Source organism: Lolium perenne, chromosome 5 (genome assembly GCF_019359855.2).
Source record: "Lolium perenne isolate Kyuss_39 chromosome 5, Kyuss_2.0, whole genome shotgun sequence".
Lineage (NCBI taxonomy): Eukaryota > Viridiplantae > Streptophyta > Magnoliopsida > Poales > Poaceae > Lolium > Lolium perenne.
In genome coordinates this window covers 141,139,099-141,156,295 of record NC_067248.2, presented here as the reverse complement: position 1 = coordinate 141,156,295, position 17,197 = coordinate 141,139,099, and the positions used below count along the sequence as shown (strand labels likewise).

General features: G+C 44.1%; 2 protein-coding genes across 2 annotated transcripts; one reads left to right on the top strand and one right to left on the bottom strand.

Annotated features, from left to right (window-relative positions):
- Positions 1–3,179: 3,179 nt before the first annotated feature.
- On the top strand, positions 3,180–4,071 carry LOC127294546 (uncharacterized). The gene is made up of 2 exons (XM_051324389.2): positions 3,180–3,508; positions 3,832–4,071. The coding sequence occupies exons 1-2, from the start codon at positions 3,359–3,361 to the stop codon at positions 3,943–3,945; spliced, it is 264 nt and encodes an 87-aa protein (XP_051180349.1). The 5' UTR covers positions 3,180–3,358; the 3' UTR covers positions 3,946–4,071.
- A 2,030-nt stretch (positions 4,072–6,101) lies between these two features.
- On the bottom strand, positions 6,102–9,075 carry LOC127294545 (CBL-interacting protein kinase 15). Its single transcript, XM_051324388.2, has 2 exons — positions 8,910–9,075; positions 6,102–7,962 (listed from the first exon to the last, which is right to left on the bottom strand). Exon 2 carries the CDS (start codon positions 7,667–7,669, stop codon positions 6,335–6,337), a length of 1,335 nt encoding a protein of 444 aa, XP_051180348.1. The 5' UTR covers positions 7,670–7,962; positions 8,910–9,075; the 3' UTR covers positions 6,102–6,334.
- Positions 9,076–17,197: the final 8,122 nt, after the last annotated feature.

The following is a 17,197-nucleotide window of genomic DNA, read 5'->3' as shown; positions in this document are numbered from 1 at the left end:
GCCTCCTCACCTCCACCTCCTCTCCGGCCTCTTCTCATCCTCCTTTGGGCACCGAAGTGTTAGTAGTGGTGCACCATGTGGTGCGTCACTGGTATATGGATTACCAAAGTGCACCACTGGTACCTAAAATAGGTGTGCCACTGGTAAGCTTTTTCCTGCTGCTGGTGTAGTTGTCAGAACCATGATTCTACTATGCGATTCTACGACTTTACGACCCAAATTCAGCAATTCAACGATTCTGCTAAGTAGAATCTTAGATTTTACGAATCTAAAAGTAAAGATCCTACGGTTTGCGATTCTGCCATAGAGGTTCCGATCTGATTTAAAATCATGATTCTGACAACATTGGCTGATGATGCTGAAAGCCTGAAAGGTGGAGGGTGACACGGATGAAGAAGAAATGGTTTGTGGAAGAGGTGCTGTTGGCATTAACTCCATTTGTGCTTCTTATCCAGTAACTCTCCTCGTTGGAGGATTACATGCGTTGAATACTAGGCCATTACAGCGTATTGAACTCATAGAATCCATTCACTAGGAGATTGGTTTAGGGCCCCCCTCCTCCTCTCTCCATCGGCTACAGGGTTTGAGAGTCGGCCGTCGGTGGCCGGGCCGCTCCAGGGCCTCCTCCGCCGGAATAGCCGGCCGGAGCTGGTCAGGGAAGGGCGCCGGAGTAGCTAGGTGTAGGTTCAGGTCTAGATCTTCTGTTTTTCTTTGTGTTACCCCTGTGGAGACTGGCGTGATGCCCTTGGGGGCTTGGCCACGCCGGAGCTCGAGCTGCTCCCGGTGGCTGGTGGTGGTGTGGCTGCTGTCCGCGGCGCTCCGATGGGAGGAGCCAGATGCGGAAGGCAGCGGCGCTTCCTCTCCCCCAACAATAAAGCTCGTTGGCTTCTCCTTCGATCTGGACAGATCTGGCCTGGATCTTCTTCTTCATCGCCACCATGGAGGCGGCAACGAAGATGAAATCTTTGTCGGTGCTGTTCTTGGCAGATCGACGGAGGGGCATCCTGGAGCTGCTCATCCTCGCTCCATCTCTGGCTGGCATGGGCGACCTCACCTCTTCTTCTACTACTGCGACGACCTCTCCAGCAGCTGGATTCGTGGTGATCTCCAATATCCTATCCAGCCTGCATCATGGGTGGCGCGGCTGCTTCTCCGGCTTCTTCAGGCTTCGCCGGATCTATTCCTCGCCCCCTCCTACAACCTCCGGCGGGAGGCCCTCTTCACCTTGCCATTTGTCGGCAAGGACGCGGCTGGCGATGGTGGCAATTGCATCGCCGACGAGGTCGGGATGGGCATGAGGACCCGATGGCGTTTTGAATTTTCTTCTAGGGTCCTTTGTGCAAATCGGAAGGACATGGTTGTAATTTCCTTTTCTTTCTGGTCTTTCCTGCAGTACTGTAAAATTTTTGTTTATTAATGCCAGTTCTGGGACCTTCGGGTCCCTTCCCCTGTTCAAAAAAAAAAAGAGAGAATACTAGGCCATTTGTTAATTTGCATGATTGCCAATACCAGGGAAACACGAGCTTATATTAACAAAAGTCAAAACATGGCTTGCAAATGGTTCACTACTTACTAGTCAGTGGCCACACCACACTCCATGCTTACCTAACTTGTGCATGCATGCCATGGATTACCACTAGATGGTGCCCTTCGATACCTTGAACTGGTACTCTGGTAGACATGTTGCTAATGTATAGCCAACATGATAAGTGTAGCCGCCGGCCTTGCGTGCATGCACGCACGCGTGCATCTGGTCTGTGGAAAATATTGGCACTCCTCGTGCTTGGAGAACGTGGGGACAACAATCTGTACCAATTATTTCTCAATTTGTTTGCTTTTGAAGTGTATCAATTTGGTTGATGGAATTGGAAATCAAGCAAGCTTACATCTTCCTGGAACAAGCTAGCATCAACCTTCTAACAGAGGCATCCGAGTTGAGTAGTTTCGTTTGCTTGTGTTTAGCATGCTTGTTTTGTTTGAGACATGATGAGCCTTTGAAAGCTCTTTTTTATGGGAAATTATAGGGGAACGTTTGAATTTTAGTTTTCTAGAGCAGCCGCGTTGCCAGACATTCGATTTTTCAGTGGACGATAAATGCCATCATCAAAACAAGTTAAAATAATTGTCACCTGACAACTTTTGATGGTTCAAAACCGTTTTCTCTGGAAAATGTCCGCACAATATTGGCGTCATTTTTCATTATCTCCGGTAAGCCGATTTTGCAAGGGGTTGAATGTTACCCATGTAGATGTCATTGGAGCAATGGTTCCCACTCAATTTTTCGAATTTCAGTCATGTGTTCATACTTGGAGAAAAATGTTTCACTTTTTTTAAATATAAACTAGGATTGCCCCTCTCAATTGGATTCTCTGATATTTCTGCTTAATTCTACCTTGACTTGTACTCTCTCCATCCTAAAATATAAGGCACGATTTTTTCGAACGATCTTTGATGCACAACGCCACTAATTAATATATACTAAAACACATGGATTGAGAATGTATAAACGGTATCATTGCATTCATCTTGCGATTATTTTTTATTATATGTAAATTTTTCAAGCATATTATAATTACAGATCGTAGTCAAAGTTATAGGTCGTTGACCAGCGAAATTTAAGCACATCTTACTAGACGGGATATAGTATATGTAATTACTAGCGACAGTGTAAATTTGCTCACATATTGTTCTGCCACTACGAAAGGGAATCATTTTAACGGTATCATTGCCTCCATAAACAAAACAAAGTCAACCCCTGCAAAATCCACAGACCGTTTCTTCATTGACAACGTTTCGATCGGTTTCAGAAATAATTCATACAAAAATCATTGTCATCGGCTGTTCAGATGGGGACAGTTCAATGTTTGTGCAATTCGTACTGGAGGCAAACCAGCAACGAGACGGTCAGCTGTGCCTGCTCGTTCAAAATGGCACGCACGATCCCATTTTCTCACGCTGTCAATCAAAATGGGAGTAGTAAAACGCAAACGTGTGCGTGTGTTCGAATCCATTCCGCACAGCGTACCCCGTCAAAACGAGTACCGACCGGGTCACCGTCGCCGTCGTCAGCGGTTACGAGAGGCTGACGCGTGGGCCCCAGGGTAAGCCGGCCGCGGCCCACCCCCAGCTGTTGCGGCCCTGTCGCCCACACCATAAAACCAGGGCGGCTTCCCCCGTCTTCTTCCTCCCATCTCACAATTCCCACCTCATCTTCCTCCTCCAGCTGCGTCCTGCTCGAATTCCATTCCAATCTCCCGCGGAGCAGATTGCTTCCGAGCTCCTTCTGAGGCCTTCCTCTCTCTTCGGATTTTCTGCTGTTTAATTGATTGGGCCGTTAGGGAGCTGCCGGAGAAGCAAAATGTGTCCGCTCAGGGTGATACTCATCTTCCTCTCCGCCACCGTCGCCGGGTTCTTCCTCCTCCGGGGCCTCAACGCCGAGCCCGACTTCTTCCAAGACGCCGATGAGGGCTCCGAATCTCCCAGGGCCGCCGTTCCCCTCCATTCCAAGGTACCCAACCTACCTACCTGTCATCTTGACTATTCTTAGCTTATTGCATACCTGTCACTTTTCTTGCCTAATCATTCTAAATCATTTCTCGCAACCAGAATTAGCTAGGAATTACCGACAAGAAGGTCGGCATCTTGCTAAAAGCTGATGCGTAGAATAGTAGCCAATTCATGTGGCTTGCTGGTAAGGCTCATTGGGTTCAGGAAAGAGCCCACCAAAACCAAATCATCCTTGGCTCAGCTGTCAAAACTGAATGAAAAATGAATTGATCTCTACCCTAAGAGGCGAATGAAGACTGAATGAGTATTTGCATCTGAATGCAGGTTGGTTCGGCGGTGAAAGCCGGCTTCTGGACGACCGTGGACATGGCGAGCGGGCGGTACCTCTGGCGGACACTCGTCGCGCCCGCGAAATCTGAGTCCGACCAGGCTCGGTGACGACAAAACTTCCTGCTATGTGTTTCACATTTGAGTCGGGGAACTGAACTGGAATGATGTATGATACGGCGGCGATTGTAAATACGATGTGTTCAACTAAATGTGCAGATTCTCATGCTTGAGCCTTGTGTTGGTCTATCACGGCTATTCCGTTTGAGCCTTGCGTTTCTCAACTTTGACTATCGAGGGCAATGCTGGAAGTATGGTTCTTTGACTAAGTTTTGCTTCTTTGTTTGGTTTCGAGTGTTCCAAGCATAAGACCAGGGATATGCCGGAAATGGGGATTTTCAGTTATTTCCTCAAGTAAATTTTAGCTCCTTTTTCTTGCCTGGGAGAAAGTTGCTGGTTTGCTCTTGAATTGTCTAGGGAGATGTGTTTTCAGTGCTGAGAATTGAGAGCATAACTTCCTGTAAAATGCTGTTATATGGCTTCAGTAGCAAAATATCAAACATCGTCCCCACAATTTGTGAGGCAGAGCTGCGATTAGTTTCTGAACTAATTTGATCATATCAACATTTGAAGCACCAAAACTTTGATTTTAACTCTTGAAAAGTTGCATTCCTTATTAATTATCATTGTGAAAAATGAGCTCTTGTATATAAATATGAGTTCTTGGATATATTGGATCTATCCTCGGTGACAGGGACAATGTCGCTTATATGCAAGTGGTGTCAAAATTATTTTCTAGATTGGACTGAATCAACACGTGAAGTTAATACCTTCCACCCTTCTTCATATGTTCTCTAAGTTAGCAGTTTCTGAGCTTTATTGATCAATTTACTTGCAAAGAAATTGCAAGCTGCATGTTATGCATTTCATTGCATATCTAATACTCCTCCACTACTCATTTTTAAGTGTTTATTGCTTGACGGAAGTCAGCTTAGTGAGATAGACTGGTCAACGAAAAGATGCATAACACCTAGTGTTTGACCATTCCTTCTAAAATGCTCGTATAAAAAAAAATTAGACAAAATATCGAGGTACAAACTACCAATAAAAATATCAAAGTTCCATAAATATAAATAAATATTTTAGCAGATTGTAAATATAATATGTTGAACTAACTGTGCAAATTGTCATGTTTGAGCCTTGTGTTGTATATCATGACTATTTTGTTTGAGCCTTGTGTTTCTGAATTTTGACTATTGAGGGCACTGCTAGAGCTATGGATCTTTGACTAAGTTTGCTTCTTTGTTTGGTTTCGACTGTTCAAAGCATATTACAAACGCCGGAAACGGGGATTCAGTTATTTCCTGAAGTAAATTTTACCTCTTTTTCTTCACTGGGAGAAAGTTCCTGGTTTGCTCTTGAATTGTATGGGGAGATGTTATTTTCAGTGCTGAAACTTCAGAGCATAACTTCCTGTAAACTGATGTCATATGGCTTCAGTAGCAAAATATGAAGCATCCCCACATTTTGTGAGGCGGAGCTGCGATTAGTTTGTAAACTAATTTGATTATATCAATATCTAAAATTTGCTTTTAACTCTTGGAAAGTAGTATTCCTTGCTAATTATCATCGTGAAAAAGGGGCTATTGGATAGAAAAACAAGGGATATATTGGATCTATCCTCGGTTGATAGGGACGATATTGCTTACTTGCAAGTGGCGTTCAAAATATTTTCTAGATTGGACTTAATCAACACGTGAAGTGAGTTCCACCCTTCTTCATATGTTCTTTGATTTATCATTTTTCTTAGCTTTATGAGTCAATTCAAAGAGGTTGCAAGTTGCATGTCATGCGCTTCATTGCATATCGACTGCTCCAGTACTCATTTTCTAAGTGTACACTGCCTGATGGAAGTCAGCTTGCTGAGATAGTGTGGTCATCGAAAAGATGCATACAACAGCATTGCACCTAGTGTTAGATTGACTATTTCTTCTAAAATGTTTGTGTAAAATAAACTAGATGAATATTGAGGTTCCAATTACCAATAGGAATATAGAAGAATACTATTTGGGAGGAAAACATGTCATCCTTTTTTACAATCTGCTCATCTGCAAGTTACATAAAGAGAAGAGAAAACATGTCTAGGTTCTTGAAGAAATAAGATATCACACTGGGTTTCAATTTATCATCACCTGCACAGTTTCTGCATACCAAATTCAATATCTAATACTGTCGTACTATAATGATGCACCAAAAGAAGCCATCAGTAGTTCAGAACATGGAACAAGTATTTCATTGTCTGAGTAATACATCAAATAAATAACTTTCAGAATGGCATCCATGGCCTCAATTTCTCAACAGGTATTACTCATCCAATACAGGCAAAAGAACAATTTATTTGCTACAAAGAACAGACTCATGTAACGTAGAAACATAAATTCCTCGAAATGAAAATGTACAAATTGGAACTGCACATAAATAATAAGTGATACACCCGAAGCTACGCTTGATGTACCTGCTGATCACCATCTCCATGCCAGGCCCAGACTATTTCCTTCAGTGCTGGCCGGATGCCCTCATCCAATAGCTTCTGATACTCCAGTGAATCACCGCTTGTTTGTTTCATCTTAATGACATGGTAGGAAGGGGTTATCTCAAAGATCTCCGAGTCAAACTGAAGAACGCCATTCCTTCCTTCCTTCCTCCCTTGCATCTTGACAACACCATTATCCTTCTTCCTCACCCTGAGATTCAGCGCCTTTGCGACATCTTCTAGCTTTGAGACGATGGCTGAGGCAGGCTTTTCTGAAGTGAACCTTGCTTCCTTTCTGTTCTCCTTTTCAACGAATAGGCCAGAAAGATCAAACCCTGTGGACAAAGAGATGATTTCAAAGGCATTTAAATTTGTCACCACCAGCTGCTTCTGGTCTTCCTGATTGTTCTTTTTGCGCCGCACACCAAGTGCTGGAGCAGCATTTGTGGTGATGTTCTCACTTGGCTCCTTCACTGTAAGAGTATCCCCAGGACCTTTCCGGAACCAGGTGGACTCTTTTATCTTCTGAATGGATATCCTCTTGCTTGGATCAGGGTCCATGATCTTGTACAGCAGCTTCTGAAGTTTTTGCGAAACCCAGCCAGGGCACCTGAACTCGCCTTTCTCAATCTTGCGGTACATCTCCATCAAGTTCAGACCTTGGAAAGGGAGGTAACCAGCGACAAGAACAAACAGGATAACACCACAAGACCAGATATCTGATTTTGCACCATCATAGCCGCCCTTGCATATCACTTCTGGAGCTACATATGCAGGCGATCCACAGGCAGTGTGGAGCAAGCCATCTTGCCTCTTGGACTCCGAAAGTGCGCTCAGTCCAAAATCTGAAACCTTCAGGTTCTCATTCTCATCCAGCAGCAGGTTCTCGGGCTTCAAGTCCCGGTGATACACGCCTCGGCTGTGGCAGTAATCCACTGCACTGATGAGCTGCTGGAAGTACTTATGTGCAACACCCTCTGTGAGCTTGCCGCCCTTAGCGACCTTTTCAAAGAGCTCACCACCTTTCATGTACTCCATGACGAAGTAGATCTTGCTTCTTGTTGCCATGACCTCATGGAGCTGAACAATGCTCTTATGCTCCACCAACCGCATGGTTGTGATTTCACGCCTGACCTGCTCCGAGAGCCCTACCTTTAGCACCTTCTCCTTGTCCATCATCTTTATGGCGACACCTTGGTTTGACTGAAGGTTCTTGGCGTAGTGCACCTTGCCAAATGCTCCTTTCCCTAACAATCTCCCCAGTTCATACCTCCCCATCACAATCTTCCCGCTGCTCTCCATGTTTTCAGCAGTATAAATCACAGCCTATACTGTTCTTCTTGTGGCTACCAGTCAGATGTACTGGAACACTTCAGCCAGCCTCCCCGAAGTCATGATCCAGTACTCTGTTGGATTCGTCATAGCGGAGTCTAAATGGAGTGGAGTTGATGCAGGTGATGTGGTTGCTCACATCAAGGGTTGACAAAGTGGGCCCTCGCAGAGGGGTGATCTTTTTGGTCTCGCAAGAGAAATTTCCTCTATGCAAGCACATCTTTCAGCATTCCCACTTCGATTTCTTGTTTTGGATGAGTTATCTGAAAAGAAAAAGAAACCTTCAGATTCAGCAATCAGAGATTCAGTAATACATAATACTACAAACTATTGGTACTTGTAAAATTGTTGAAGAGAACTACGGAAACATGTCGATTCTATAGCTATATATGGCATATATATGAATGGTGAACAACTGAAATTCCGCAAGTGCTCTTTTAAATAAAGATTGTGAGCAAAATATAGATGAACAAAACATAGATGCGTCAAAACAAAATTGAAACCACAATAATAAGCCATAAAGGAAGAAGATATAGATCGATGGTAACAAAACTGAATCAAGGTATCTTTTTCTGGTGAGCAAAAATAATAATTAAAACTAGGCTTTGAATCGAGAGCTCAAAGAATATCTTTTAAGGAACTACTTCATCAGCCTTGAGCTGTTACCACACCATCGCTGGATCAGCAAGACTTCCAGAATCGTGTTTACCTCCAACAAACTACTAGATATTGGTAGAGCACGGCAGTAACCAACAATTCGGCAGGAGAGAGATTCGGATCTCCAGAAAGAAACTAGGAGCCCTCGCAAAAAGATAAGAGAGACAGAGAAAGCTGCGCCACCTTCCTGCATCTAACGATTCCACATCTAGCAGGATTCCCTGGACAAGTTTTGGCGAACTTCCAAATCCAACAGGATGGGGCACACACGATTGGAAGAATGCACCATCTGATTGAGATGAGGGGGACCTAAACGATCCAGAACTTTGCGCATCTATGCGAAGCTAACATAAACCAGAAGGTCCCCCTTTTCCCCTTCTCCAATCAATTTGCCCAAACCAGAAAACCAGATGTTTCTTCTTTTTTCTCTCAAAAAGATCCATCGACAGCACAATATACCGTCCCTCCATGGACGGGCCAATGACGCAACGCAATGCAGGTAGTACTTGTCGGGAAAAAAAAACAGGGCCGACAGAGAAGCGAGCCGCCATACCTGCGGCGGCGGCGGGCGGCGCAACGATGAAGACGGAAGCGGAGAGACTTGCTCCGGCGTGACACTTTTGGAGCTCTGGTGTTGATGTGAGTCTGCAGTGTGGAGAGCGGGGGACGAGTTGAAGGAAAGATCGGAGGAGGCTGCGCAGCCTTTATACCGGAGCAGAGCGGCGGAGACGATAGAGAGATGAGAAGAACAGCTCGACACCGACGACGCGGTATGACGGAAATACCCCTCTGGCTGCGTTTCCAGGGCACCGCATCGCACAGAGGCGTAGGGCATATTCCATCTCTCTCGCCGGTTGTTGGCAGGCAGGCAAACTTGTAATCCACGGCTATCAATCCACCACGCGCACGAAACAAAAAACAAACTACCGTGTATGGGCTGTTAATTTTTGTAATTACAAGATTTTTTGAAATCACACGCTAGAATTTTATGCCATATTACCTCCATTCCAAATAAGCGTCTCAATTTTTATCTAGATCCTAATGCATCAAGATGTATTTTAGTAATATATATTTAGACGGAGGTTGTACTCCCGAAACTAAAAGAACAAGCCATGTATGTACTGTACATTTTTTTTGTAAGCACAAATATTACTCCTTCCGATCTATATTACTTAATGCTAAAATGAATATATCTAGATACATCTATATTAGCATTAACTAATATAGATCGGAGGGAGTATTGTTTTTCAAGTTTCATGCTAGGATTTTACACGAGCTTATCGTGAATCTCACGGAATTCGTGTGAATATGAGGATCAAGATTTGAGTCCTACTACTCCCTACATTCACAAATACTTCGCGTTCTATGATTGATCAAAGTAAAATTTTGTTAACTTTGATCAATATTTACGGAAAAAATTCAACATCTATACTATAGAAAATATATTAAATTAGAACTGACATATATTATATTTATATTACTTTAGTTATAGGATACATCTGTATCTAGAAAAGGTTGAGACACCTATTTTTAGACGGAGGGAGCATTTGATAGTATAGATATTGATACTTTTTTTTCTAATTTTTTTGTTTAACTTTGCAAAGTTTAATTTTAACTAAACTTGAAATGTAATGCAAATGAAAACGGAGGGAGTACACACATGTGGGTAGTGCCCCCTTGCGACCGTGTGTGACATCATCCTGGTAATTCCAGGCGTTGCTTAGCCTGGAAGCCGTCACATTTGGTCAAGCGACAGCGTGCATTAGCAAATAAACCAGCTAGGACGCCCGCTAAAAATGTAAACAGCTAGGACGCAGGCTGTTCCCTTTGTCGTCTGTTGTGTTCCGTTGCTGTGAGCTGTGCGATTAACTACTGGTGTAAGTTCATTCGAAAAAAAAACTACTACTACTAGTGTAAGTAATTAATTAATTACCTTCCCTTCCTATGCATGTGGTCTGGGTGATGCTTAAATTATCAGTGTAGATGTGCTCGCCTTATCTTATCCTAATATCCTATGCAGTGCTGAGTCAGTCAAGGGCAGGCTGTTCCATTTCCATGGACCAGGGATGATGGTCTTTACATGTGGATGGAGATTAAATACCAGCCGTATAGTCCCATCCTGAAAACAACGGATGCACCAGCCCATAGCATAAATCCAATTCTACCTACCGACCATCTCTTACAAATAATTATGTCTAGCAATCGCTCAAATGCACGTGGACAGGGGAGGCGCTTACGCCACCTAATGTTTTTTTCTTGTGAGTAACACAAAAATGTTAGTCTGAGCAGAGAGTTTGTTAGAGCGGAAAGTGAAATTCAAAAATCATATTTATAAGTCCCAAAGAAATTGCAAATAAATCTGAACATAGACAATGATGTCACCTATAATAAGCATGTAGAATTTCAATGCATTTTTTTGTATTCTGGGCTACGCAAAAATGTCAAAATCTGACAATTTGGAGACTTGATAATACACATATTTAGGTCCACATATTTGACATTTTTGGTTCAGATTACGATGTATTTGAATTCATATTTTGCACGCTTGAGGGATAAATCCTTGGCCACATCTAGATATTTATTTATTTATTTTTGAAACTCATAAATATGTTTTTCCGATTTTTTTTGGAACAACGGGGTCATTGGTATCCAAGAGGCAAACATCTCCACCCTTAGAGTACACACCTTTTTTTACTGGTTAGAAGAAAATACGTATGGATTTGTACTTAAAGATGATTGATTATTCTATTTGAAATATTTTCTGAAAATATCTCGCTCAAAAATCCTACTGCCTTTCTCTCGAATTAGATGTCGCAGATTTGTCTAGATTCATATGTATCTATACACTAAAAAAATATCTAAATATATGCACATTTAGACTAATTTGTGACGAGTAATCCAGGACAGAGGGAGTGGGAATTTTATGAAGAGGTAATACTATGAAAAACATTCTATGAATTAAAGTGTGGATGGACTCTTATGAAAGCTCCTCAAGTTTTTGGCTCTTCAGAAATATGTTGAACTAAGGACACAATAAGGCCGCCTGAGCCTATCAACTGACAGATAATACATAGATGTGCAATGCTATAATGAAGGAACTCCGTTAGAAAAATAAATAAATATTGAGTATTATGACTAAAAATAAACGAATGACATTTTCTTTGGAAAAGAACCAAAACATGACACGTAGGGCATCTGTAGTGCTCCCACGCAAAACGGACGCGGAAAATGATTGTGCCCTTCATTTGCGTCGGGCCGCGGACACCGAAATGGTCATCATACCATGGTTATCCGTTTGCGTCGGGGACAGCCCCACCGGCCCAGCACATTTTGGTTCATTTTTTTCATTGCTTTTGATTACAAGATAGATATATTTACAAATATTTTGGTGCGTACTTTAAAACATTGCAAAATAAGGAAACCTAACTAGTGGATTGTGATGGTCCTCGCCTTCTTCGCTGCGAACAAAGTACACCAAGTCACCCAAAATAGAGTTCTAGGCGTTCGCGGTTTCTTCGTTGCAATGGAAGAACATCCATAAACCTATACTAGTGGCTTCAACTGGCACTTGTCATCTCCGCTACAAAGAAAGAACACCCTGGACCAAGAGCAAGCCATCGCTGCCTTCACCGGAGTCATCATTGTGGTAGTGCCCGCGATAGGATGAGTCGTCGAGCACACGAATGATCATGTCATCGTCGCCTTTGTAGCAGCAGAGCAGTAGGCATCCGATTCCAGGTTGTGGGCGCGAGCAAACTTCTCGAAGCCGGCTCGAGGTACATCTTGCCTTGCCCATCAAACAAGACCTCGATGGGCCACCGACACTGCCCGCAGTTGTCTTCCCGTAGGTTCACGGAGGTTGGCTCACGACCAGCGAGAAACTCCACGAACTTATTCGGAAGTTACTTTCTGTTGAGGAGCTCTTTGGTGATGTGGACAATGAACGCGAAGTACATGGCAAACGGGCAATCCCAGTCAGCACGGTAGGGAGAGCACGCAGGCGACGACGAGCGTGCGGATCCAGCACGACCGTCCCTACTACTACCCTAGCCCCGGCCTTGGTGCCCGCGTCCTCGGCCTCGGCCCCTAGGCCCCGCCATGGAGCGCGTGGGGAGAAGGTGGATGACAGCTCTAGGGTTGAGGATTGGGGAGGTAGCTAGGGTTGTGTGAGGGAATGGATGCCCCTAGCGCCCTATTTTATATGCCGGAGGCATACGAGGGGGCGGTGGCGCGCATTAAGGTGTGCACTCATTGCTAGGCCCGGGGAACATGCATCGCTGCACGACCATTAATTCAGTTGGCAAGATGCAGAAGTGACGTCGCCCATCAGTGGGTCGCGCAGAAGATGAAGAAGGCACAGTCGCTTTTAGGCGGGCCAGAGGCAGGGGAGCGGTCACGCGGTGCGTCCGCGCCAACGCATTTGGGTTGCGTTTGCGTCTCCACGAACAAACCGGACATTTTTCATCGGACCGCTGGGCTGAGATGCAGACCCTTTTTTCAACCGTGTGAACGATTTGTTTGCGTCCAGACGGTGGAGATGCCGTTACTGATAGATGTAAGACAATTGACAAACAGAGCCTCAGAGAGGTGGCAACACACATGCAATCATCACCAACCATACCATTGAATCCTTTTAAAAATGTAAGGGGCAACACCAACCACACTTTGGTATCTCGTCTGACTCTACTGTTTGTACAAACTAGCGGCTCGTATTATATTCTTCATTATTGCAAAAACAAATCTCCATGGCATTGTGTTGATAGGCTAGTTTCTCAACCAAGGAGGCAGGAGCTCTGCCCGGCAATTCATAGAGATAGGAGGATGAGTTTGTTGTGGCAAATCAAGAGTTGGACACGTGTGTGTGTGTCACTTTTGCTATGATTTTATTTTTATTCTATATCTACTACCAAGGAGGACTATATAAGAAAGCATCCAAAAAATTAAAAGGAATTCGTGAAATTTCATCTTTGGAAACAATTATGCCTAACAATCTTTGTACACGTTGTTTTAGACTTGACGAGGATTTTGAACCGACACTTTGATCAACTTTTACGACAATGTGTTGCTACAAATAAAGCTAAATATGCATCATAATGTATGCTCCACGATCGATCTAGTAACATGTATATTGCATTCTAGATGTTATATTATTGTATTGGTGATCAAACGAAATTATGTTCTGACTATCAATTTTTTTAAATCTACACACTAACAAAGGGGAAGCAGATATAAAAAATGTACAGTAGAAAATGGAAAAGAAGAGAGGTAATTTTTGATAAACAGTTAATAAATCAATATAATTACCTATTACTCTGTTCTAGAATTTAAGGCTTTTAGAATTAGCTTTCTAAAAAGGCTTATATTCCGTACCGTTGTGATTTTGGATCTACCTTCGATCAAATCTACGAATACACTGCTAACCTAAATTTTCTGTAGCTAAACCCGATTAAAAAGACTTGAGGCAATGCTCCTCCTTATCTTGTCGTAGTGTTGATGTTTCTCTAGCTTTACTGCTCTTGTTAAATTATTGATTTTGATTTTACTTCTCTAAAACTTGTTTTCAGGAGTGCAACGAATCTAGTTCATAATTCCGGTTTCATCCATATATACGCTGCAGGTTCGTCTTTGTTTCCAGGGCACATACAGATAGCTCCTACGCTGGTCCAAAATTTTGTCTACGTTGATTCATCTGCCATCTAGATGGAATTATGGCTACATTCATCTCTGGCGCTAGCTTGCCGTCCGAGTGAACAAACTCTGCGGATACCCCAGCCCATAGCATAGCTGATAGCTAAAATTCTGCCTAATCGTCTCCCAAAATTTGCCTAGCTATCGCTCAAATAAACATGGACAGGGTAGGTCAGTCGTCGTTAGAAAAAAAAAACTCAGGGAGAGTTTTATGGATACATGATTGGAAACCATATATGAATTTCTAAGTTTATACTAATGAATATCTCTGGCTCACCCATATGAAAAAAAGGAATTTTACCTAGAGGTGATGCTAGGAGCAACATTTTCATGGATCAGAGCACGACATCCCAAAGAGTCAAAGAGAAAACGCCAGTGCCGCTCCAGGCGGGCGGCTAGGCAAAACCCTAGCCGCTTCCCACCTCCTCCTCTCGCCTCCCATCTCGCCACCCCCGGAGCAGCGACATACTTATCTCCTTGCATTGCGGGAGCTCTTGCAGCTCGTGTATTACAGCAGATAGTCCAATCCTACCTAGTCACTATCTTTCTCAAAAAAATTACGCCTAACTATCGGTCAAATGCACATGGACATGGGAGGTCCTTACTCCACCTAATGTTACTATGAGAAGAGAGTTTGTTTAAGTACATACCTGGAAACAATACATGCCAATTTGTATTGAAGGATGCTTGCTTATTACATTTGAAAATTACAGGAACTTTACCAAGAGGAAAGAGGATGGAAAACATGCTATGAAAGTGTATGGTCATGTGAAAAACCTTTGAACCAAAGAGACGTATGTTTTATAAGAACATGGGTGATTTTTTTTTCGGAAAAGGGGAAATGGCCAGCCTATCCATCGAATTGGTGCATGCATTATTTATTTCTTTATTAGAAAACCAGTCTCTAGGTCCCATATTATTATTATTATTATTATTATTATTATTATTATAACTTACGAGTCTTAAAAAACGAAAAATCTGTCTGTTCATGAAGCATTTCAAGATCTGAAGAATAAGCTGAATGTGCCTTCTTTTATTACAATAATTATTCTGGCATCATGAGCAATCTGGATTGTGAGGAGCAACAAAATTTTCAAGAACCAAGTACCAAGCTTTAATAGCTGGAAAGCAGTATACCTGCAAGAGATGAAGATGTTGAATTTCAGAATGAAGAATAAATACAGTGTACAGTTTGAGAACTGGCTAAAAGATCAGACATAGTTAGAAGTTAGCTTTTCCTTCACCTTTTGTAAATATTTATGTACAGTTTTGATAATGTATAAAAATGCAGTGCGAGCCTTTCTCACTAGTTCTCTTCAAAAAACTTACGAGTCATTTAAGGTCGATGCATGTATCAAGTGATCAATCATCTACAAAGATGAATAATATATACATGAACTGAGTGATATTTCCGGGAAACAACAAAACATGACGCTCAGTGATAGATGTATGACAACGGAGTCGTGGCACCACATGCAATCATTACCAACCATACTATTGCATCCTTCATTATTGCAAAAAGAATTCGTCGTGGCATTGTCCAGATAGGCTAGTTTCTCTACCAAGGAGGCAAGAGCTCCGCCCATTGAGATAGGAGGATGAGTTTGCTGTGGCCAATTAAGAGCTGGACACGTGTGGTAGTAGTATTTATCATCAGAGAGGTATAGAAGCATCCTAAAATTCAACAGAAAATTCATGAAAATTCATCTTTGGAAGCAATCATAGTGATTTCACAGTCTGGACCGTCGGATGGGGTCGTTCAACACTACAGATGAATCTATCTTTCCTGGAGCGTCCCTGCCTTCATTTGGTTCCTCAAGGGCCCATTTGGTAGCCTGGAGGCTACTTGCTCGCCATCGGTCCAACAAATTTCGATTCGTTTGGTTGCCTCGAAGGTATCCTTGTTGTGGCCTTACCTTTTTTTAAAGCATCTTGGGAATAGGCCTGACAGCAGCGTACGAATCGGTCATTTCCAGCCGGCATGTCCCGTTCTCGTCCAATTTTACACGCTCTCGTGCAATGGTTGCACTTGTGGAGAAGCCGGGATACACCGCGTTGTCTCGACCATCTCTCCTCACTTTCAGTCACCGGTTCGCTCCTCTCTCTCCATTCAAATCCCTCACTCACACATGCCACTGTCCCATCAACGCCGCCCATGGCCTCCTCGCCTCCTCCGCCTCCCCCGCCTCCTTTGGCCCCAGTGCCGACGGATCCCGCCGCCGGCCCAATGGTCACTAGGCCGAACGTTGCGCAACTGCGCATGGTCCGGGAGTACAAGGCAGGCGGCCCCGATTCGGCGGCGCAGATTTATGCCAGTCAAGTACAAGTGTTGAATTGGCCGTCTCCGGTCGCTTCCAGGAACGTTAGTATGGGTACGAGGAGCGCGGCCATCGCCGCACTACAGGCCGCCGAGATTCGATCGGCAGATCCCGCGACGGAGGTTTTTGAGCCCTGCCACCTAGGGTTTGCTTCGGCGAGGGCGGAGGCAATGGCGGCGGGTACAGCAGGCTCCAGCTGGGAGATGGAGCCTCCATCGGGGTTCATATCCACTCCTATGCACGCGCTGATGCCATGGGGCCAGCCGCGTCCGGCTGCTCCCAATGCCGCGCCGCCGGTAGCGCCGTGGCCCATCGGCCGATCCCGTGCTCGTCGGCATTCGTTTGCTCCTTGAGCGCCCCGTCTTCCGACCGCTGGTCCGAAGCCCTATCATCCGACCGCTGCTCCGCGTCCGCCTCCGCCTCCACCTGGATTTGGGGTGCGACCTCGTGGACAACATGCCGGCGCCGGTGCACAGCCTCCTCCTATGGCCGGCCCGCTTGCTCTCCGACCCATCACTAGTAGGAAAAGCCTCATCAGTGGCGCACCAAAAATGGATTCTGTGGCGCATGGGAGCTGCGCCACAGAAACGTCGCCACAAAAATAAGGTTTCTGTGGCGCACCTGCCCGTGCGCCACAGAATTAAGGTTTCTGTGGCGCACTTGTTCTTAGGTGCGCCACAGAAAAGCGTGCGCCACAGAATTGGTTTTTAGTGCGCCACAGAATTTGCTTGTATTATACACGATTTTGTTCTGCCTGCTATACACATGCAGTTTATAGACAGCAATACAGATACACAGGTTATATACACAGGTTATATACAGCAACATTCAGATA